The sequence below is a fragment of the Plutella xylostella genome, chromosome 3, assembly GCF_932276165.1.
Source record: "Plutella xylostella chromosome 3, ilPluXylo3.1, whole genome shotgun sequence".
Lineage (NCBI taxonomy): Eukaryota > Metazoa > Arthropoda > Insecta > Lepidoptera > Plutellidae > Plutella > Plutella xylostella.
Genome location: NC_063983.1, coordinates 3,325,920 through 3,349,356, shown reverse-complemented (window position 1 = coordinate 3,349,356; position 23,437 = coordinate 3,325,920). Strand labels below are relative to the sequence as shown.

Sequence of the window (23,437 nt, the reverse complement as noted above, 5' to 3'; positions counted from 1 at the left end):
CACATCACGGTAGCGCTGTACGGCTGTTGTAGACTACCGAATCCGATACCAAGTCAACCGACCGCAAGCCCGCATCGCCATACAAACTCGCTTGCATAGAATAACTTAGCTTAAAGTTGAAAAAAGACAGAAAACAATATTCGTAAAGCGCAAGGTATGAAAAACTCCTTCCCGCCAACGTTTTAAAAATACTTAACTAACTAACTGCTAAGTAGTGATCTTTTTAGAGTCCACTTGTTGCACGACGAATTCCTACTCCCCTTCCCCTACAGAGTGTATTGATTATTAGACTGAGCATGCCCGGTAGGTAGTAGATACATGGCTTACGTCAACGGAAGATAACAACTCCCACGTACAAAAAAAATCAGTGATCAATTCAGAATTCTGTTGTTTTTATAAACACTACAGGAGGCATAAATAAATAATCACCTAATAAGGGCATCTATTAGACATTTGGAGCAGTTATCTAGGTATCCTGCAAGTGCTAGTTTTGTGATGTGTCGTAGTGTGTTTTAATTTTTCCAGATGTGTGCAGTTGAAATGGAAGAACTTTTACAAGATATATTTAAAGAAGCTAATGGACCTAAATTAAGTTCTTTGAAAAAAGCATGCCAGGATGCCTTGGGTAAGTTATGAGGTAGAAGATATAAATAGAGAATAGAGGTATAAAGTATATATTATGTACCTACCCATCCAGGCGGTAGGTACGTAGGTAGATATTCGAGGTTTATTATGCAGTTGCAACACCTAACTACCCTACCTACCTTAATGTTTCAACGTGCAATACAATTATTACCTAGGTGTGCCTAGGTAAGTAAATAGAGAAGTAACTACTTATGTTCCTTCCCTAGGTACTTCTTGTTCTTGACTGCAGTTATTTAGTGTGCAATCAGCAGAGAAACCGTTTCAAACTTCAATCCCTCATACTGCAGTCGTAAATGTAGGTACCTTCGCTTACTGTGCAGTGTGCAGTCACCTTCTAAAGTAGCTATAGACACTTGTAAGTAAGTACCTCATCAAACTGGGTGACAAAAAGTTCTCCGTGGCTGCGCGATGTGAGTGAGCTTTGACACGTCTTGATTTGCGCGTCTAGCCCTTCTGGTTGTACCACTACAAAAGAGCGCGTACTTTCCAGAGGTTCTCTGCATGCAAGATAATAAGCTAACTACTTAAGAAGCCGATTGTACCACTACAAAAGATCTCGAACATTCCAGAGGTGCTCTGCATACAAGAGAGCAGCAGCCGGCGTCCATCGCACGAGGCGCGGCGCGCGTGCCTGCAGCCGCTGCAGATCGCGCTCGAGACCAAGCGCGCCAAGCTCGTCGGGTACGCGCTCAATGGATTCCATGTAAGGAGCTATGACTGGTGTTTTTTTTTAAGTATCTACCTACGGCTACCGTTAAATATGATTTGGCTGGTTTCTTGGTATACCAAAACACAAAGCACTACGTAATTGAAGAGTTCCGTTAGTACCTCAAAAGGAAAAACAACCCTTATAGGATCACTTTTGTTGTCCTTCCGTCTGGGACGGAAACAACGTAGTTCAGTTTGAGCCCCTGAATCACACTCTTTTGACTTACCATATCAACACCCTGTACAGAATAATTACCACTTATATTAATATCCAAAAAAATCTACTTCCAGAAGATTCTCCGCGACGATCGGTTCCACCGCGGCATCGAGCCGGAGGACGACTCGCTGTGGCTGCCGTCGCAGCTGCTGTGCGCCACCGCCTCCGTCATGCACCACCTCCCCGACACACAGGTACCTAGTGTACTGTAGCCGGGGGACGACTCACTGTGGCTGCCGTCGCAGCTGCTGTGCGCCACCGCCTCCGTCATGCACCACCTCCCCGACACACAGGTACCTATATAGTGTACTGTAGCCGGGGGACGACTCGCTGTGGTTGCCGTCGCAGCTGCTGTGCGCCACCTCCTCCGTCATGCACCACCTCCCCGACACACAGGTACCTACCTAGTGTACTGTAGCCGGAGGACGACTCGCTGTGGCTGCCGTCGCAGCTGCTGAGCGCCACCGCCTCCGACATGCACCACCTCCCCGACACACAGGTACCTAGTGTACTGTAGCCGGGGGACGACTCGCTGTGGTTGCCGTCGCAGCTGCTGTGCGCCACCTCCTCCGTCATGCACCACCTCCCTGACACACAGGTACCTAGTGTACTGTAGCCGGAGGACGACTCGCTGTGGCTGCCGTCGCAGCTGCTGAGCGCCACCGCCTCCGTCATGCACCACCTCCCCGACACACAGGTACCTAGTGTACTGTAGCCGGAAGACGACTCGCTGGTGGCTGCCGTCGCAGCTGCTGAGCGCCACCGCCTCCGTCATGCACCACCTCCCCGACACACAGGTACCTAGTGTACTGTAGCCGGGGGACGACTCGCTGTGGCTGCCGTCGCAGCTGCTGTGCGCCACCGCCTCCGTCATGCACCACCTCCCCGACACACAGGTACCTAGTGTACTGTAGCCGGAGGACGACTCGCTGTGGCTGCCGTCGCAGCTGCTGAGCGCCACCGCCTCCGTCATGCACCACCTCCCCGACACACAGGTACCTAGTGTACTGTAGCCGGAGGACGACTCGCTGTGGCTGCCGTCGCAGCTGCTGAGCGCCACCGCCTCCGTCATGCACCACCTCCCCGACACACAGGTACCTAGTGTACTGTAGCCGGGGGACGACTCGCTGTGGCTGCCGTCGCAGCTGCTGTGCGCCACCGCCTCCGTCATGCACCACCTCCCCGACACACAGGTATCTAGTGTACTGTAGCCGGAGGACGACTCGTTGTGTACACACGGCAACGTCAAATGGTCGGCAGGGCACACTAACGTAGTGTATGTGTGCACACTAACGTTGTCTATGTGTGCATAAACGCAGAAATCGGTTTACGAGTACACACCAGTAACAAACCACACACACACACACACAACAGCACAAACGAGTTTGCGCGTAGGCAAACGCCCGTATACCAGCTGTGACATAAAAATATCAACCGGTAGTGTTAGTGAAATAGTTATAATATTGATGTGAAGCAAAATTTCACTACCTGTGTCTATACACTTCGTAGCTCATTGGTAGAATGTTGGACTAATGAAACATAGGTCGTGAGTTCGAGTCCACGGATGGTTATTTTTATTTAACTTAATTCAAATTTTGCGTTAATTTAAACACTGTTGAGTATAAAATTAATATATTTGAAACTGACAAATGACTACAAGCTGCATAGCTGTCGACTATTTCTCTTCGCCAAAAATATATGATTCGTTCTTCATTTGAGAATTAAAACCATTCTACCCTCATACAATATGAATAAACGAAATTTGTTTTTAGTTTTAGTTTCAATTCACCTCTGCTGCGTCTGCAAAGTGATTCACTTTGTGATTTGTCAATTTAATTAATTACTCTTCGCAGTCAGTATAGAAAGTCACTTAACCATGTTCAAAAAGGCGGAGATAATCGTATTTATATGAACAAAACATTACAATTAGTGAAATCGCAAGACGTTTAACGGTAAGTAACATAGAATTGTAAATATTTTATTTGACTGTTAGAATATTTGTATTTGTATAAGCTAAGTAGGTATTTGTTTTTTTTTGTTTGCAGAGGAGAACTGTTCAATTATGGGTTCACCGATACGCAGATTCGGGACATGTAGACAGTAGTCGTCTATACGGATGCATCACCACGCCATCGAGATATCGTAGCTGCACATAGCGCTGATCCGTTCTGCAGCACCCGTTCTACGGCCACAACACATAATCTATCCCTACAAACCGTACGGGTTCACTTGCGTGCTGCTGGGTTGCGGTGTCGGAAGCCGACGAAGAAAATTGCTCTAACCGATCAGATCCGACGATGTCGAAACAGAGTGCGTTTTGCGACTGACTATTTTAAACTTTGATTGGTGCAACAATGTGGTGATATTTAGTGATGAAAAGTCCTTTAAGTCAGACAAGGATGGATGGTAAGATATTATGGCGAAAAAGTGGTGAAAATTATAGTTATTGGGGTTAGCTCAGTAATTTTTATTTTTTCATTTGTATAAGATTTTAGTTATTTTGTTAAATACTTATTATTATTTACAATTATGGGTAAGCCATGTGTTAATGATGTTATTGTTACTGAGGTTGGAATAAGTTATCTTATTTCTAGCTAATTAACATGTTGATTCATATAACTAATGACTTGCCTATTTACTTTAGTAAAACAGCCAGTCCATCCTTTTCTGTAGTTTATTATGATTTAAAACTGCTAATTGAAAATTTTCCTTATTAATATAAACTACAACTATGTTTTAAAACGAAAAACAACAAAAACGTAACATCCTTAATGTTTATGTTACGGCAAGAATAAATTTTGTAATTTTAACACTTAATAACTTGTTTCATTTACTTTCTGTGTTGCTTTTATTCGTATTTACTACAATACTATTATTAGCCATATTAAAAAATAAATTAAATCTATAAAAAAAAACAAAAAAGGAATTTTGTAAGTTCAGAGGGATTTGAACCACCATACCGACTATAGTAAGTCATGTATCATACCAACTGAGCCATTCAATCTATTACAATGCCTTGCAAAATTTTGCTTCATATCATAAAAACAATGAATCATTGTCACTGGCACAACTACATGCTTACAATATCCGTGTGTGGGTTGCCCAGAACTAAATAATTACGTCGACGTCGCTGACACACACATACACTACCTACGTTAGTGTGCCCTGCCAACCATTTAACGTTGCCGTGTGTACCTACCCTAACTTTTATTGCACCCTTCTCAGCTGATTGCATTGACAGAACTAGTCTTCATCAGAAAGAAAACCTCGTCCCTCCTTATCATAAAACTGGAGAAAAGTTGGTAAAAACACGGAATATACCTCTGATTACTGTGCAACCGCAACAGTCGAGATTTGCTATATATTATCTCTGCTCTTGTATAAGATTCACCACGGTATACCCCTCTAGCTTACCTTTAAACGAAGATTTGGGGCACTGCCAACCTTCTTACGTAAACTTTTTGTCAAGTTAAGAATATCGTCCTGTCCCCAGGTCCAGATCTTCCGCATGTACCTCTCGATGGCACTATCCCCGCGGCGCACGCTCAACGGCCGGCTGTGCGTGTGGGTGTGCGGGCGCTGCGCCGAGGCGGCCGCGAGCGCCGCGCCCGTCGCCGCCGCCGCGCGCGCCGCTGCGGCCATCACCTGCCGCGCTTATTGCGCTCAGCTGGGTCAGTAGATTACTTTATATGAACAATCTAGCCGGCTAATAATTCCACCACGGCTACAAACGCTAGTCCAACATGCTACGCTCTTTGTCACCGACATGCTAAGAAGAGGAACCATCAGACAATGATTATTACTACTGGACCAATGGTAGGTCTTTCCTGAAGGGCTCAGTCTTCACCTTTAACGTTCTTATGCCCTGCTGCCAGATGATGATTTAATAGTAGGTACCAAGTACCAATTACTGTCGTATTTCTGATAAATGCGTATACAATCTACCGTAATAAGTACATCAGTAATGTAAATAAACTTATTTATTTAAGTGACTGATCTCCTTACAGATGAAGAATGCCAGGAGCTGCTATCGGAGGGCTCCCCGCTCGGCAAGAATCACTTGGTGGCGGTGAGCTGCTACAGCGAAATTATCCCGGTCATACAGTACCTGTGCGGAAGACTTTCAGAGACACAGCTGTGAGTACTAAGGCATCCTTTCATTATCATCATGCGTCACATGACCCAAATACTTACAAACAATCGCTTAAGTACTTGAACAATATACCTACCTACGTTAGTAACCAAACTGTAATAAAGGGGTGCGAATGATGAAGTACGTGTAACTTCCTCTGCTTCTCCCACTCAATAAACCGTGTTGTCTTTTATTTCCAGGATACCTAAACAGAATCCGACAGCACTATTCTTCCTGGACTGCCTCCTAACGCTGATGTCGAGTCTGTCAGAGCGGGTCAGCGGCAACCCTCACTTCACCACATTCTTGTGGCAGAAGTTTTGTCCGTCGCTGATATCATTTTTGGGAACTCCCAGAGTCGACAAGAATATTAAATCAAGGTGCGTTGATGTTTTAAAACAAGTACATGAATCATAGATGTTTCAGGTTGTGCCTAAATAGAGCTTTGCATTGCATCTACGTAAGTCCCCCGCTCCATGTATTTCAATTTATTTTTTACTTTTCATGCTCTATACTGGAGAACTCTACCACATAGTTTATCGGTTCTCCAGCAGATATGACTAAAGTTTATAATTTCCAGGGAACACGAGGGTCACCTGGTTGATGATTCTGGACGTGGTTCAGGTGCCCTGGGCAGTGCCCCGAGTTTTGATAGTCGACAGGCGAAAGCTGTTTATAGGTATGCAACCATCAATAAACAACATTTATCAAGGCTTTAATGTATATCTAAGTATAAACAGGCTCTTATTGTAGTAAATTGAAGCAGTACTTACCTAAGCCCCAGTTTCATCATACTCGGTTAGATCATAACCAGGGATTAGTTGTTGTCACACATCTTTCAAGAATTTAATATGAAGTACGGTGGCCTGAGCCTAAAAGTATACAGGAGGAGTTTTTAAAATAGCGATCTCAAGCTCACATGCTGCTCAAGCACATCCACATAAACACTACTGCTACACATATCACACACAACACGTCCCCGGATTTCTAACAAATGTAGCTGGTCCCTTCATCATCAGGGATCGCTATTTTAAAAACTCCGCCTGTATACTTTTAGGCGCCGTACACGTATAATTGATGAACTAATACCTTGTTATGATCTAACCGAGTATGATGAAACTGGGACTAGCATAAAGCACAAAGCTACATGTCACACTCAAGATTTACTTCAGTTAGCTTTTGTAAAACCTGCAGTATCACCTGCACCACAAATCGTATATCTAACATCACTCCTCTCCCTCCCAGCATAGCGAACCAGCTAGTCCGTCTAGTAGGCTCGACCGCCACTCTCCGGCCGGTGCTCGAGGCCCTCTACCACCGCATGTTGCTCTACCCTCCAGTCTCCCACCGCGTGGAGGCGCTGAGGAGCGTCAGGGAACTGCTGCAGAACCCCAAGAGGCTGAAGCAGCTGGTGCTGTTGAGGAGCGGGGAGGGCGGGCATGAGACGCATAGTGATGATATGGCGATTTTGAGACTGTGAGTTGAATATAATTATATTTTTTTTTTCCTTCTTAGCGTTTCGATGGAAAATAGTAGATCTGGACTAGGGTTTGTCACAGTTGCGTGAAATAATTAGCCAGTTACTTTTGTTTATCGTACTGGCGAAAAGTGAGTGCAGCAATGCGCCAATGCCTACCCCGCAAGAAAGTGTTGTAGTAGAGTAGTTAGTTACAACATCTGATTTTAGAAGCACCTATTCAAAGTGGCAAATATAAACTAACCCATCCCATGGAACATTCCAGAATAATGGACGGCATCGAGGAGTGCGGGCGCAGCGGCGACGCTGAGCTGGTAACCGCGGCCGAGGAGTGCGTGGCCTCGCTACTGGACGCCATCGAGAAGCTGTGCGTGGACTCCAGCGAACATGTCTCTGCGGAGGTGGCGGCGGTGATGCTGAAGCAGTGGCCGAAGCTGCAGGACGCGGATTATACGGGCCCGCTGACGTACCAGACCATGGCGAGGTTGCCTAGTCCGTACAGGTATTATTATCTGATCTTAACCATAGGTAATAGTTGTAAAACCAAAGCCCCTATGGCCGACTGCTTGGATTTTATTTTGGCTAGGTCATGTGCCTAACTTTCTTATTGCCCACATTCACATTGTCACCTCCAAGTTCCGTAATATGCAAAATGAAACTTTGCTGTCGTGATGATGGATGATATAATATTATGTTCCTTAATATTGTGTATTTTTCTTCAGAGATGTGGTAGCAGTGCTACAAAGTGCAGAGGATAAGGATGACTCTTCTGGTAAGTTACCCACATAAGTTTGATTGCAGATTATTCTGTCTGTATGTGTAAAAGAACTTTCATTGCAACAGCGCGTTGAACTCTTTTATATGGAAAATCTGTCAGATCAGTTTCTTTTGTCCATAAAGTTAGTTTATTTATTTTATACACATGTATATCCGTACTCAGATACATCAGGGCCAGAGAATGTGAGCTCAGGCAGCGAGGCGGAGGCGGACTCTGATGCAGACAACGTGTTCCTGCCGTCCCGGGGGAAGCCGCCTACCTCGGCCAATGATACCGAGAGCGACGACCCCGTCAGAGCTAGGAGTATTCCGAGGACTCTGAATCTTGGCAGGTAGGACTTGGGTACTTTATCTGTAGCCTATAGGCTAATAATAATGCATTGGATATTTTTCGCTCCTTTGTGGTAGGTGGTTGGTAAAAGGAGTACCACCATGTTATTTGACTATTCTGTTTCAAAATTAATTACTTTGTAGACTATAGTATACATCTAATTAATGTAACTACCGAACATAAATCTGGATGTGCTATTTTTCATTGGAATGTATGTACCTAGGTATAATAAAAATGTATACATTATGTCTGCAGGTGCAATATTACGGAATGCAACGTCGACTTGGAGCGTCACAACGCAAGACAATTCGTCAAGACACTTCAAAATTCCCTGATACCGAAGCTGCTACTCCTCCGAACTTGCATTGAGGTAAGTAGGTACTTAATTGAAGCACTATACTTATGTTATGTTATAGTGTTGTTTGGAAGGTTATCTAGATCCTATTTCAAATAGGTCTTACCTCTAGATAAATAAGTCAAATTTTATGGAAAATACCTAAGACCTAACAAACGGACTGAACTGAACGTAATAGAACATTCGGCCGAGACGATTGAGATGATCTTTTTATATTGCCTTCATGGGAAGTACCTTTCAGAATTGATAACCATCATCATCATCATCATCAACCTATAGCAGTCCACTGCTGGACGTAGGCCTCTCCCAAAGCACGCCACTGGATGCGATCTATAGCTTGCAGAATTGATGCAGAAGATTAATCCCACTCTCATTTTTCCCTACGCCAGGTGGACGAAGCCATGCTGGAGTTCGCGTCCAAGTGTTGCCAGCACAACGCGGCGGCGCCCCCGTCCGCGGCGTGCATCATGAACGCGGACGGCGTGTACCTCGCCACCTGCCAGGCGCTGCTGCTGGCGCTGCGCCGCGCGCCCCACCGCGACCCGAGTGTAGGTACATCGCACCTTTAGTACAATAATGACCTAACGAAACGCGAAAAACAAAAATGGGCTATAGTGATTTTTCACTCATTTATCCTTTGGTGTCTAACTTTTATTATCCATGTTTATGGACAAAGGCATTTTGTTGAGCAGTGAGTTTTAAATCGGACTAGCTCAAAAAGTCAAAATCCCAATTTTTTTTTGTTGAGTCGATATTGTACTAAAGGTGCGACATGTTAGTTCATGTTGCTATCACAACGCGGCGCAGCCCGGTCCGCTTATACGCTGAAATTTATTTTTTTCATCATCAGCTCTTTTGCTTTTTTTGTGTACTTATACCAACTTTTTTGATTCTATGACGCTCTTTGTCAATTGTTTCGCCGCAACGTGCTGAAATATCACGGTATTCTTTGTAAAATGCAAACTTGTTTCCAGCAGCCAAGTCAGTAGGTAGATTTAGCAGTAGGTACTTATGGCCTACCTAACCCACAAACCTACAATCAAAGCACAAAGTTTCCCACATGTCATACGTATATAACTTGTTTTTTAACAGAAAGAGGAGGTCCCAATGACGGAGGATCAGTTCGTGGAGGCGGTGCAGGGCAGCGGCGTGCTGGTGTACCTGTCCAGTACCTGGCTGAGAGAGCTCTACCAACAGGTACCCGGCTTGTTTAGGAACTAGTGTAGTGACGTCATTATTGCAGAATCACACCAAGATGTAACCAAGTACATACCAGACGTAAAACCAAGGTATAGAATAGAATAGAATATTTATTCAGAAAATACTTAATGCTAAATGTGATTTACAATAATAGGTCAACTCTTAATGCTAAAGGTAATTTAAAATGCTGATCTGAACTAGGAAATAACAGAGTTTTTCCTGTATTTCAGATGGAAAAGCTCTAAATTAAACAATTTTAGAATCTAAATTAAATAATCTTAGAACAGAAAATATTAAGTAATCTTACTTTCTAAATGTTTTATGTTACATTTATTATAAACAAGGCAATTTATGTTAGGTGTAGGTAATTATATGGGTTAAAAGTATTATTTAGTTATACAGTAATAATAATAAGTTAAATTAAACGGTAACAATTCTCACTTGACAATAGTTAATAAGTTCTCTGTATCTTCGTAGGACATCTCTATAAATTATAATGGCAAATATGAGCCTTTATGAAAAATAAGCCTTTAGTGGACACAACAATAGCATAACAAACCACATAATACTGATAAACTAGGAACAGTAAGCAATAGGCGGCCTTATCGCTAAGAGCGATCTGTTACAAACAATTCTTCGATGAGATTGTGTGAACTGCATTCGCTAGATTTGCATAAGTACACAGAGGTTTCTGTCCTAGAGGGTTCCAATATGTGTTTATCTTCATGAACTTAATAAATATGTAGTAGGTATTTACGTGCTATATAATTAAGTAACTGACAACTATCTAAATGTGCAGGTTCCCTCAGTAAAAAATATACATACTTTTACATTACTTTATCTTATTTATTGTTGTATAATGCAGGTGCTGCAACATGACCTGCTGCGCGACGCGGCCAAGGAACACCATGCGCTGGTGCACCTGCTCTCAGGTACCGCTCTCAGTATTTACCCCTGACCAACAAAGAGGTATTATATGTGGCTGTTTCTCTGTCTGTGTGTGATACGTGATCTCCGAAACGAAGATACCTACTACCTATAATAACTTTTTTGTTGGTTCGATTCAGAGTCTACATAATGGAGATTGCGCATTTTTGTATGGATGGTGTACTTCGAAATATATTAAAAAGATCAGTGAAGTTTAGTAAACTCTTAAACGGCATGTATCTTTACATCTTGGGTACAAAATGCCGCACTAATGGTTACTCAGCAGCAGCAACAGCATGAATCAGCTGCCTTATTTACACTACCATACCAGCTCACAGTATAGGTAAAAGCGTAATACTCCACAGACCTGGGCGGGCTGGACCACAGCCCCGTGATGTCGGACTGGCAGAAGCTGAAGGAAGTGTCCATGTTGTACAACCACACGGACGAGTCCCCGCAGCACCAGGCGAGCCTACGTTGGGCTAGGAGGTACATGTTCATCCACAAACATGTTTCTAAGTCTTACTTACTTCTTGTATAATACAAAAAATGTAATAGCTAGTATGGATGGTCTCTCTCTTTTTTGCAGAATGTACTTGTACACTAATTTAGATGAAACATTACAGTCTAGGTAGCTTCTAGTGATAAATCCGCATGTCCCTGGAGAATTACTCTATCTATAATAGTCTATACTGACGAAAAACTATCAAAGGAGAGCGGTCGTGCAAGATAGAGTCGTGGCGTGGCCAGCGCAACAGCGTTCCAAAACTAAATTTTTCGTCTTTCCTGTTCCATCATCATCAGCCTATTGTGCTTATCTAGCTATGTTTTAAGTGGATTTAACCGTAAAAAACCTAAGATTCTATCTACGAATAAACCAACTGAAACTGTATAAATGAATTCCCCAGGATCCTGACCTGTATCTGGGACTCGATGGTGTCGGTGCTGAGCGCGCCGCTGGGCGGGCCGCGCGTGCGCCTGCGCGGGATGCTGGCCAAGCGAATACACACCTTCGGCAAGCGACGCAAGGCCGCCTGGGAGGGGCTCACTATACAGTGCCTTGAGGGATTGCATAAAGTGAGACTTTGTGATATGTTAGAGATGTAAATAACAGATATTGGAAGCTATAAGAACCATAGAAAACTCAATGTTTACGAAATAATATGGCCTGAAATTTTGTTATTTTTCAAGCACCCCTTACGACTTAACCCTGCGTAGGTGTAATCTATCTTGTTATGTAGTGCGACTCCTTACCCACATTCAAACCATATTAAAATTTGGTTTTGTGGGATGTATGTAATAGCATAAATTGTTTTCTTTGAATAAATAATTATTCTATTCTATTCTATCTAATAGCTATGAAGTTTTTCTATCGTTATAAAAAAAAAAAAAAAACACGCACTCACGCCTTGTACTAATGTACTCCCTTGCGGGGTAGGCAGAGGTGCATTGCTGCACCCACTTTTCGCCAGAGTGTTATGTTAGTCCCAATGTAATAGGGGGCGAGCCTATTGCCATTTTACGGGCACATCCAAGACCCGAGAACAAATATCTGTGTTTAAACAAATATCTGCCCCAGCCGGGAATCGAACCCGGGACCATCGGCTCAGTAGTCAGGGTCACTAACCACTACGCCATTCGGTCGTCTCGTTATAACATATCCATATTTTCTCTTTTAATTATTGATACCTAAATGGGAATATATCCCCTGAATGTTTGGTTGTTAATAAAGCCATCCTATGTCTCATCCTATATCTCACGTCTACCTACTTGTTAAAAATAACTATGTTTAATTAAATGTTTTTGAAACGTTTTTGTTCCTTACAGGCAGCCAGAGTGAGCAACACACTGTGTCTGCAAAGTCGCTGCAGCCACATCCTGGCGCTGCTGGCCAACTCTGCCATCTCTCAGCCGCCGAACGGGAAGATTCTGGCCACGCACGCACTGTCTTTGGATATCTTGATTACGGGTTAGTCACTTTTGTAATTAACATGTTTAAAGCGACTGCTGGAAAATGGTATTTCCCAAGTCTACGATATCTTCGAATTCAAGTACTCGTATATTCAGTATTCCCATGAAAAAAAACATACCTCCTCTCCTATACTACCTAGCATAAGTTGGCGTTACACCTAACTACTACTTACAGAAAATATCGGTGAAAGTAAGCGGTAATCACCTTACCATTCCTCATAGAGCTTAGGCAGCGTTCCCACTACGCCGGACCGGCAGATCTGCCGAAAACCGGACACCGGACAGAGTGTTCACATTACATCGGATCCCGGAAGAAATTCAGACAGTCCTCAGTTGAATTTGGACCTGCGCGCACAATGGACGACGAATTTGTTGTGTTGTGGTAGCTGTTTTACATAGCAGAGGCATGGTTGTAGAAGGCAAAATAAAAGAAAACATTGGGTACACCCTATTTTACGGGAAAGATTTTCCATTCTTTTCATTTTACATCCAGGGGCGCACGAGCGGGGCGAGCGGGGGACAGATACCGGCACAAACTCGTTTACATTACTCCGGGCCCGGTCGTTCTACCGGCAATTCGTAGTGACAAAACGTTCGGTAGAAATGCCGGGCTCGGCAAAAATGCCGGACCCGGGATAATGTGAATAGCTTCATATAAATTGTACAGCCACTAGCTCTTCCGGCAGATTTACCGGCGCGGCAGATCTGCCGGTCCGGCGTAGTGGGAACGCTGCCTTTTAGTTAGGTGCATTAGAAAACCAGACAATAATTATTATAACCATAATTTCCATTCACAGGTGGTCTAGAACTCGGCTCGAAAGCGCCAGAATGCTGGGACCACATATTCGCCGCATGCCAATACGTGTCCAGTCTGGAGCACGCATTGTTCGGACAGCAAGGCAACAACGCCACTCCCATAGTCACCATGCAGACTGCACGGAACAAGACTGTGTCGATGCTGCAAGCTGACGCTAAAGTTGGACTTGATGGGAAGGAAGATGAGACTTGGTAAGGGGTTTCGGTATACCATACTTCATATTCATCAGTCAAACATATGTTACATATTTTGTTCGAATAAAAGCAGTAAATTTTGTATTTCAGCGTGGACGTATTCAACTTCCTTCAGCCAGCTTTCGGGAATAACATGAACAGTGAGATGTCCGTCTCAAAAATCGTCGAAGACTGTCGTCGAGAGGTACGTTGTAGATTTGTGGTCGATACCTACAATACAGCATTAATTTGACATTGTAGAGAGCAGACAAGAAGGCTTTGTCTATCGACAGAAGCCACCTTTGCTATCACCATGTCATTCATGCTTCTTAAATTCAAAATTTGCAGGATATTGTTTTATAATAATTTTGAGTCTATTTATAACTTTGATTATAATTAATTTGATACTGTAGAGAGCAGACAAGAAGGCTTTATCTGTCGTCAGAAGCCACCTTCACCATCACCATGTCATTAATGGGTGGGTTCTTGTTTTATAAGATTTTTTAGCAATGTATAACTTCATATCTCCCTGTCCACTCCAGGGTGGCAACGTGATCACGGGCCCGGGCGCGGCCAGGGTATGTTGCGCGTTGTCCTCGCGAGCTGATCTCCTGTTCACGCGCCTCGCCGCCACCACCACGCTGCCGACGCTACACGCGGCGCTGCAGCGGCTCATTGCACACCAACGACGACTGGTAATGAACTGCTTTAAGCACTATTGTTTATAATGATTAAGTAAGGGTACCAACAAAGTATACCAATAAAGCCTCCTATTGACTAGTAGAGCTTCTTGGGTCAAGATGTGTCTGGGGAATTAGTAGGCATTAGAAGTCGAAATAATGTTTCAGAGGGATTGTTAGATCTACCGAAGCATTTATCGACCAAATACCACGAATTGGCACAAGAGGCCTGTTGAAGTGACCTTACATAAGCATGAGGGATGCTGAATACAAAGTGTTATTGTCACGCTTCTATTATGAATCTATATTTGGTCGTTTTCGGTCAACATGACTGTTGGCTGTAGTATAAGTGCGACCACATTCACACTCATTTGTTTCCCACCAGTTGTTCAGCTCGGAGGAGGGCGGCGCGTGGTGGCGGCGGCGGCGCGGCGGCGGCGGCGGCGCGCGCGCGCTGTGCCGGCTGGGCGACGTGGCGCTGCGCTGTCTGCGCGCGCACCGCCCGGTCGCGCACACCATGCATGTTTGGACGCTGTTGGCGCCGCACTTTATGCAGGTATGGGAGGTTTACTTGATAAAAAGAGAACGAAAGCTGTAATGCAGTGGTTATTGCAGTCGAAATTGCTATTCTGCAAGCTAAAGTGATAACATGAGGTTGGTTCACGAAAGAAGGCCAAAATGGAAAACATAGAAATACGCGTTAGGTACTCCTTTCAATCTCGTAAACAATTTAAACAATTTAAGATAACGATAACAATCGGAGCGCGCCATTCTGATAGACGAATAGCGGATGAGCGGCATTCCAATGGTATCGCTGGGATTTGCCGCATTCTCCACGCATATCTACGGGACCGAGTCCCAAATTACGCGGTGGTGAACTGTTTACGCACTCTCCAAATAAAACCTTATATATGTACGTTTAAGGGTCGGCAAGGGGGAATCGAGGGTTGGCATTGTCATAGAATTATGTAGTAAACGATGCTCTACAACCTTGAAAAAAATCACACAGGTAGCCGAAGAGTCTAGCTAGGTGCTGAATGATTCAAATTCAAGTAAATGCTTATGGATAACTGTAAATAAAATTCAGAATATCACGAAAAAGCAGTCCCGTATTGTAACAACTGTGTCGTAATTATCGAGAATTTTTATATGATTTTTATCATATTATAAAGTTAAATGCTTGGACTAGGCGCTAAATACCTTGTTTTTTAATAAACACACACCTATTTTGTGTAAATTAATCGCAAACTTGAGCAATTTTTTTCCCTCAAATCTTCATACAAATGTCTATGGCGGCTTTCTGTGTTATAAAATCATAAACACAAGCAACGTTTGACTCAGTCGGCCGCTGGCCTCCAAAGAAGGGTCACGTCGGTTTAGGCAGCACTGACAGCTCGCGATCTTTTCGTGTACAGATACAAAATCACTGCACATTGGCTGTCATTGCACTTTTTCAACTTTTATGACACCAACATAATTTGATTTGAAATTGAGGAAGCATAATTCTTTTAGTATATTCAATACATTAAATTATATAGTGGGTAATATTCTCGTGACATTACAGTCTCGTAAAAGTCTGATGAGGAGCAGGAATATAGCGAATGGATCTAAGTGATGACAATACGCAAAAATACAGTCGCAAAAAGACAGTCGCATGGTGCTGGTGGAGGTATGGTCTCGTGAGGATCTGATGAGGGCAGTAACACGGTGGTGGCTCAATTTTATTTCAAAGATGTTAATAGCTAGAAGCATCGACTTTGGGCTATTAAGTATGTTTTTCAGAGAGAGAGAAAGATATTTTATTTTTCCTCTGGATGAGTTAGGTTTACTCGGTTTACTAAGTTCATTCTGTTAATGGCATCAAGTTGTTATGTGTTCATAAGTAATAATTATTGATTAACAAAATGCTGTTGGTTCTCCACGAAAATGTAAAAATAAAAATAATATAAATAAAAATAAATTCGTAACGTAAAATTGTCAATGACTGAATTTCTTCTATAGACAGTGGCCACTAAAAAAAACCAACGATAGATTGCGTAATTTGAAGATAAAGATAAAGATACATTTATTCGACACATAGACAGCAACAACAACAAAAAGAAAAATACAGATTTAAAGAAAAAGAAATACATACTTATACAAAACAACAAGGAAAAAAAAAATAGAACATGAGACAAAAACAAAAATACAGACAAAATACAAAACAATAACACAACGGCTTGCTGTCCGGAGTGTCGAAACGGCACCAGCTCAGCATGAGCTGTGGACAGTAAGGCCACAGCACTTGATTGATCGGTGAGCTGAGCACCAAAATCAAGAAAATATTCAAAGTTTCCATCCTCGCTTTTCACGCACACACATCACAAACTCATACCTTGTTCTAGGAGCAGGGTCTACCCTGCTGCATTTCCATGACCACTTATCACTAGTGTCCCACCGGTTTCGGTGCTCAGCGGAATAGCACCATTAACCATTATTATTCTGAGATATCATCACTTCTTACTCTGAGTTACCCAACATAAAATCACGCCATCTATTGAAATCATTTTTTTAAATTAGGTTTTGTCTATGGTGTAATCCCCAAATTTAAGGGTAAAAGCTAAATAATTATATTTTAACCTTTTTTATACCTATTATATTAAAAGACCTATTCAACGATACCCTACCTACACCATCAAAATAACCGGAAAAAATATCAGCCCCAATTTACTTGTATGGGACAGGGAGTACCACAATATTTTTTTGGGGTACTCCCCATCTATGCGAAATGACAGCTTGATATCTTTACCCGTTTCTGAGAAAAAGGGCGGTGACAGACAGTCAGTCAGACAGACGGACAACAAAGAGATCCTATAACGGTTGCTTTTTTCCTTTTGAGGTACGAAACCCTAAAAATAAGAAAAAATATTATGCTGCTACCAAAAAATGTACTTACAGGTATTGAAAAAGCGGTATATACTAAACAAATTATAAACAAACAAAAAGGTATTTTGTTTGTTTATAATTATATATTTTTATTTGTAACTTTTTAGTTGTTTTTATTTTATGAAATTTTACGTCAGTTCATGATCATTTTTTATTTCAATAATTTTGTTGTTATTTAAATAGGTACCTTCAATATGCATATTTTTGTAATGTGAAAATCAAGCCCTTTCATTTGATACCTTACACGGCAATGTTGAATTATTATTTTGTCGATCATCACGTTATGTCCTCTAGAGGGTGCTATGTACATTTTAATGTAACGTCACATAAACTATAACCATCGCGCAATCAATACGCGTCTAACAATACCTCATACATTAAAATCTATCAAGCCGTTTAGGCTACAGGAGGGAACAAAGAAACAGACAAACATACATACATACAATCAAAAAGAAGATCAATAAGACAGGGGGTCATTCTGAACTTTTGTTCTACGAGTTTTGGAAATTAACAAAAAAAAACCTTTTTCATAGAAACTTTGTTGGACACGTGACTTTTTACCATGGAAAACGAATATTTTTTTTCGCGAATTTGCAAAACTCGTAGAACAAAAGTTGTTCAGAATGACCCCTTGAGTCATCCCCTTTCGGCTTAGTATAGCCCTTTAGCGACACTATGAATTTACTTTGCTTCGTCGTCGGGGTTCAGTTGGCTGGAGGATGTCCGAAACTTATTATGTACACTTTAATACTTGTAGTTACCTTTCTACAAGTAAATACCACATTTGTTTGAAAAAGCTAATCGGGTTCCGAGTATGGAGTAAAGTGGCACTCCTATTAATTTCTACTCTTTCCTGCCCAAGTAACATTTCATTCGAGCTTAGGTTGTAAGAAATGCCTTTAGGTTTTATAAGGGTTGTGAAAAGGTTAATGCTTTGCTATCTGGTCATATTGAGTACTTGAGAATGATTAATAAGTCCTAAAACCAATTGTTTATTAATATAACCTTGGAGCTGCTGATAAGAGTTTAAATTAACGTTATTTTAACATGTATTTCAAGAGCATATATTTCTAGGATCTTATAGTTGTCGTATACTCCTGATAAAGTTCTAGAAAAGCTAGCATTTATGCTAAAGTGAGAGCTTAAGGTTAAATTTTTAACCTTGACACAACCATAAAGTTATGGAATGTTGAAATCACTTATAAGTATTTTTTAAAACCTATCTGAAACCTTTACGCTGATGAGAGTTGTCTAGGCAAACAAATTAGGACTACTTGGTGAAAACCAAAAGCATTAAGCACTGGCTATGAGCTAAAGGCATGATTTAAGTCTTTCAAGAATATTTTAAAGCTTTAGAGTTATCCTCAAAATATGTTTAATGCTTTTTAGTAATTTCCTAACGGCCGCCATATTTTTTCACTGAAATAAAACAAAAACATAGCAAAAAAAATCATTTTAATTAATAAGGGGAAAATTCAGTAGCGTATGCTATACTATTCCAAATATATGTTTTTTTATATAGACAGTACTTTTATTTCTAATATAACTTTACACCAAACATAAAATTTTATAATTTTTTTTTAATTAAAATATCTTCAAATCTATTATTTACAAAAGGCCCGTCACGTATACAGAACTATTATCCTAAAGTATTACGATAAAGTGCTAGTCGCACAAGTTTTTCATATTTCCTGACTTCAGGCTAACTACTTACTGTATTTTTTATTAATACAACACTTACAAGTTAGCCATTTTGAATCTTGGAAAGTGTCAGGTATGGCGCCATTTATTATAATTATTATAATATCTTACACAGAAACATTTTAAAACCCGAGAGTCCTGGAAATGCATTACAAATATGCATCAAATATGTTTCAAGTTATAGAAGAGTTACATCCAGGACTAATTTAGAACTTAAAAGCTGTCTTCCAAGGTTATGTTAACGTTAAATTAAGGTTGTGTAGGTCTTATTTAGGTTCTGTGTAAGTAGTTCAAAAGGTTCTGGGTTTGAGCTATAGGTTTTGCTGCAGCTCTCAGAAAGGTTCTAAAAAGTGGGCCCTTTTTGCACTCAGGAGGTTAATATAAGGTTAATATAAGGTAATCGAGCCTTCTAAGACTTACGAGTTGATTTCCATACAAAGGTTCTAGAACCTTTTTAAAACCTTTCTAAAACCAAAAATGTTACTTGGGTGGTGCCTACCAGTGTAAGTAAAAATTATACTTAAGTGCCCTAAAATCACCCAAAATGTACTTGAACATAATTTTCAATAAAGTTGGCGAGTAAAAGTTTATCGAACCACTGTGCAAACTTACATGTGTGCGTGTCACTGCGTGTGCTGTGTGAAGAGCATTGAAAACCCAAATTTGGCGCGGCACGTCACCCTGTACAGGCCCTTAAGTTTATGCCTCGCACATTTCCTCATTCTCACTTAAACCTATAATCCATCTCACCACACAGGCGGCGTGCCACAAGGACATTCAGATATCCTCGCTCGGCATCCAGTGCCTGCACGACTGCGCCACCACGTTGCTCAACCAGCAGGCGGAACTGCCGCACTTCCACTTCAACGAGGCCTTGCTGAAGCCCTTCGAGAACCTTCTGTGCTTGGAGCTTTGTGACGACGATATTCAGGTGAGGGTTTGGTGGATTGTGGTGTTTTGGAGTTCCGTAATACTGAGTGTAGATAGATATATGTACGATCTACCTTGACACCTACAGCTACAATATTGATATCATATAATTTTAATATGCTTTCTGACTAATCAAAACTTATGTCTTTTCAGGAACAAATAATATCATGCATTTGCGAGTTCGTAGAAACGAATCGCATGGAGATCAGATCCGGCTGGCGGCCACTCTTCAACACACTGCGCGCCGCTCACAACTCCAACCATTACTCCGCCATATTAGAGATCTTCAAGGTCTTCCTCAGCACAGATAACACGCTGGTCTTCGCCAACGCAGCACTAGACTGCATCCTGTGCCTCCTCAGTCATATCAAAGGTCTTCACTACGAAGAAATACCCATGCCAGAACCGAAACCCAAAAAAGCCACACCTCAGTTCAAACCTAGCCTCAATCTGAAGTTCTCCAAAAACAGCAAGTTCATACCATTACATGAGGAGAAGACGGAAAAAGTGATTGTAGATATGTGCAAGGAAGCGTTATATCATCTAGAAAGCTGCGCCGATATTCTCACAATGATGTACAATATGCCAAAGTGTCCGATTTTCAACACAGGTAATAGAATTAAAGGTGACATGCCGCTATCAGTGGTCGACCCTCTCATACCAAGCAATGCTTTGGACATCACTAAATTCATAACAAACGAAAACTATGAAGAGGAGTTTATTACGTACAGAAAATTATCGACTACTTTACCGCCATCTAACACCACAAATAATTGCTTACTGAAACTGGATAAACCCAGCAATATACTGAAAGTGTGGTACGTGCTGATTGAAGGCCTTATATCAGCCACTGTGGTTTGTTCCAAAAAGAATCAACCAGCCGCAATGGAAACTTTATTCAAGTTGCTCAAAAATACAATAGAAGTACCGGGAACACACTTTGGTCTGCACTGTATTAATCACCTTCTATTGCCGATGGTGCAAAATTGGCTCCGTCAAATATCCAACATGAATGCGAGCCTGGACAACGTGCTGCCAAACTTCAAGCAATGCTGCGGCATGACCACTGATACAATAGTGGTCTACTTGCATCATTTACAACAGATTAATGTGGAACGGTCGACAGACGAAAATGCAGATGAGGATATCGAACCTATAGAAAGCGTCGAAGCGACGTTTGCTTTGAAACAAATCCTATTGATACTAGTTGAATGTATAGCGCAACCCCAGGAGCCTATCGCCAGACTTGGAGCTTCCTGCATCAGGCACATAATACTCACGTCAGGACATTTGCTGACAGAAAAGCAATGGGAAGTGGTATGCATTAGTCTGCACAGAGCGTGTAACGTTAGCCTGACGCCGCTGAAGCAAATCACTTTTGCTTTTAAGGAGAACTCGAATAGTTTCTACGGCGACCTCGCCATGGTGAAGGTAGCGGCTCGTAGAGACTGCTCCGTAAATGACAACGTGCGCCTGCACGCCATGGCCCAGCAAGTCTTCCTTCACGACCATCTCAGAACAGAAAGCCATCCAAAATTGACACCGAAAAATTCCTCCCAAAATCTTATGCTCATAGACGATAGAAGCTACATATTCCTCATATACCTCCAAGAGTCAGTCAACGCGTTAAATCCAGAGCTTTACACGAGCCGAATACCCCACAGAGGGTTGGTGGTTGGCCTGCTTGCACATCAAATATTGGTTCAAATCATTGCCACTGTACTTATCCAGTCCTCTTCAGACGTCTTCCATGGCATTAATAGCATATTGCTAGATAGCTACAAGACTGGGACAAATATTTGCAATTATAAATTCTATTTGAGCACAGAAAACACGAATTTGTTGTTAAAGAGTTTGGAGCTTTCCTACATGAGGGCCATGCAATTTGATTGCAGACCGGGTTTGAAATTCTTGGTTCAGAAAGTTTCCAATCTAGACTACGCAGCTAATCTCTACAAACAGACATCGTCGTCATGGTTAATTAAGATGATTGCCCTTACGGAGATATTCTTCAGTGGTGTCTACACATTCAAGTTAAAATCTACTGACGTTTCAATAATCATTCGCAGCTACACTGCATCTCTGAATCTCACACTGGAATACGACAGATTCGTTATGAAGATTTTCGATCTGAAAGAAACTTGGGAACTTTTATGTAACAGCTACATGAAGCATCTCATCGACGTAACAGATTTTGACGACCCTGATATTGTCAAAGACAGATCATCGTGTAGTTCAGAGGAAAGCAACTCCTCGAACCAATATGACGAATATTTTGCGCGTGCGGCCGATGAAACAACAATAGAAATTCACACAAATAACAACGACCAATGTAATGAAAGCCCCACTAAAGAACAAATTGATCCACCAAGACCATTTACGTTTGCAGACTTTAAACATCACAGTAAAACTACAGCTTCTTCAAACAGTTTAACCGATACAAATGATAATGATATAAATGAGCAGAAGGAAGAGACAAATTCTTTGCAATGTAACAACGATAATGCAGCGACAGAGACTGATAATTTTGTTGTTGAAAGTAATGACACCACTCTTGATAATGAAGGAAATGAAATTAAATCAGAAGACGTACCTTCTAGTCCAATTGTGATTAAGAATGTGAGCATATCGGATGATGTAGAGAGCACAGTGAAGAGCCGTAAAGTGAATATTACAATATGCGACGGACCAACGCTTGAGAACAAGAACATTGAACCGTTGATACCGCCGCAGCCGGTTCCACCTGAGATCGAACAACAACGAGCTTTGAGTATTAGTAAGGTTAGTACATAACAAATTATATCTATGGATATACAGCAATAATCTTTTAACGGACTAGACGGAGTGTCACTGCAAAAGAAGCGGCTCTACTTCTTCCACTCAGCTCTTATTTTCAATTAGTTCGGTTAGAAGATTTTATGACTTTATTCATCGGTAGGAGATATAGAGCTTACCTATCTAAATAAACTCATTTTTTGCACAAAATATTCTTATGTACTTACTATATGTGTAAAAAAAAACTCATTTTAAATAGGCAGCAAATAGTTTTCAGATTTTCCGTGTTAATAATAATAATTTCCAGGACACGGAGGTGCAGAGGCAGTGCTTCCAGAACATTCTGACGGCGTACCTGGAGCTGGTGCTGAGTTTCCCGGCGGAGAGGTCGGCGGCGATCACCCCCGTGCTACACGCCGGGTTCACACAACTATCTAGAACCGTTACTGACCCGCAATTCCTCGACAGAATCAATATATTTTTCGACAAACACGACTTTTCTTAACCGAATTCTAATGCTAAGTGATCAATTATTTATTGTGATAAAAGTAAATATTCACACTATATTGTAATGTATATTCCTCTTGTTCAGTGTTATAATTAAAATATACCTACGTATTGAAATATTTTTAGATTGTTTTTATTCTTGTTTAACAATTAGGTAACTCGGTAATATGCAAGAAATAAAACAGAAAT

General features: G+C 41.7%; 1 protein-coding gene across 1 annotated transcript; it reads left to right on the top strand.

Annotated features, from left to right (window-relative positions):
* The first annotated feature begins 312 nt into the window (after window positions 1–312).
* On the top strand, window positions 313–23,369 carry LOC105390806 (brefeldin A-inhibited guanine nucleotide-exchange protein 3). Its single transcript, XM_048622684.1, has 26 exons — window positions 313–625; window positions 1,215–1,348; window positions 1,645–1,764; window positions 5,064–5,241; window positions 5,578–5,707; window positions 5,903–6,082; window positions 6,283–6,381; window positions 6,948–7,178; window positions 7,445–7,681; window positions 7,902–7,951; window positions 8,120–8,288; window positions 8,543–8,657; window positions 9,032–9,185; window positions 9,422–9,426; window positions 9,735–9,839; window positions 10,708–10,774; window positions 11,135–11,258; window positions 11,678–11,846; window positions 12,597–12,738; window positions 13,538–13,748; window positions 13,842–13,935; window positions 14,273–14,425; window positions 14,796–14,966; window positions 19,794–19,967; window positions 20,120–22,747; window positions 23,049–23,369. Exons 1-26 carry the CDS (start codon window positions 526–528, stop codon window positions 23,244–23,246), a joined length of 6,138 nt encoding a protein of 2,045 aa, XP_048478641.1. The 5' UTR covers window positions 313–525; the 3' UTR covers window positions 23,247–23,369.
* The last annotated feature ends 68 nt before the right edge of the window (window positions 23,370–23,437 follow it).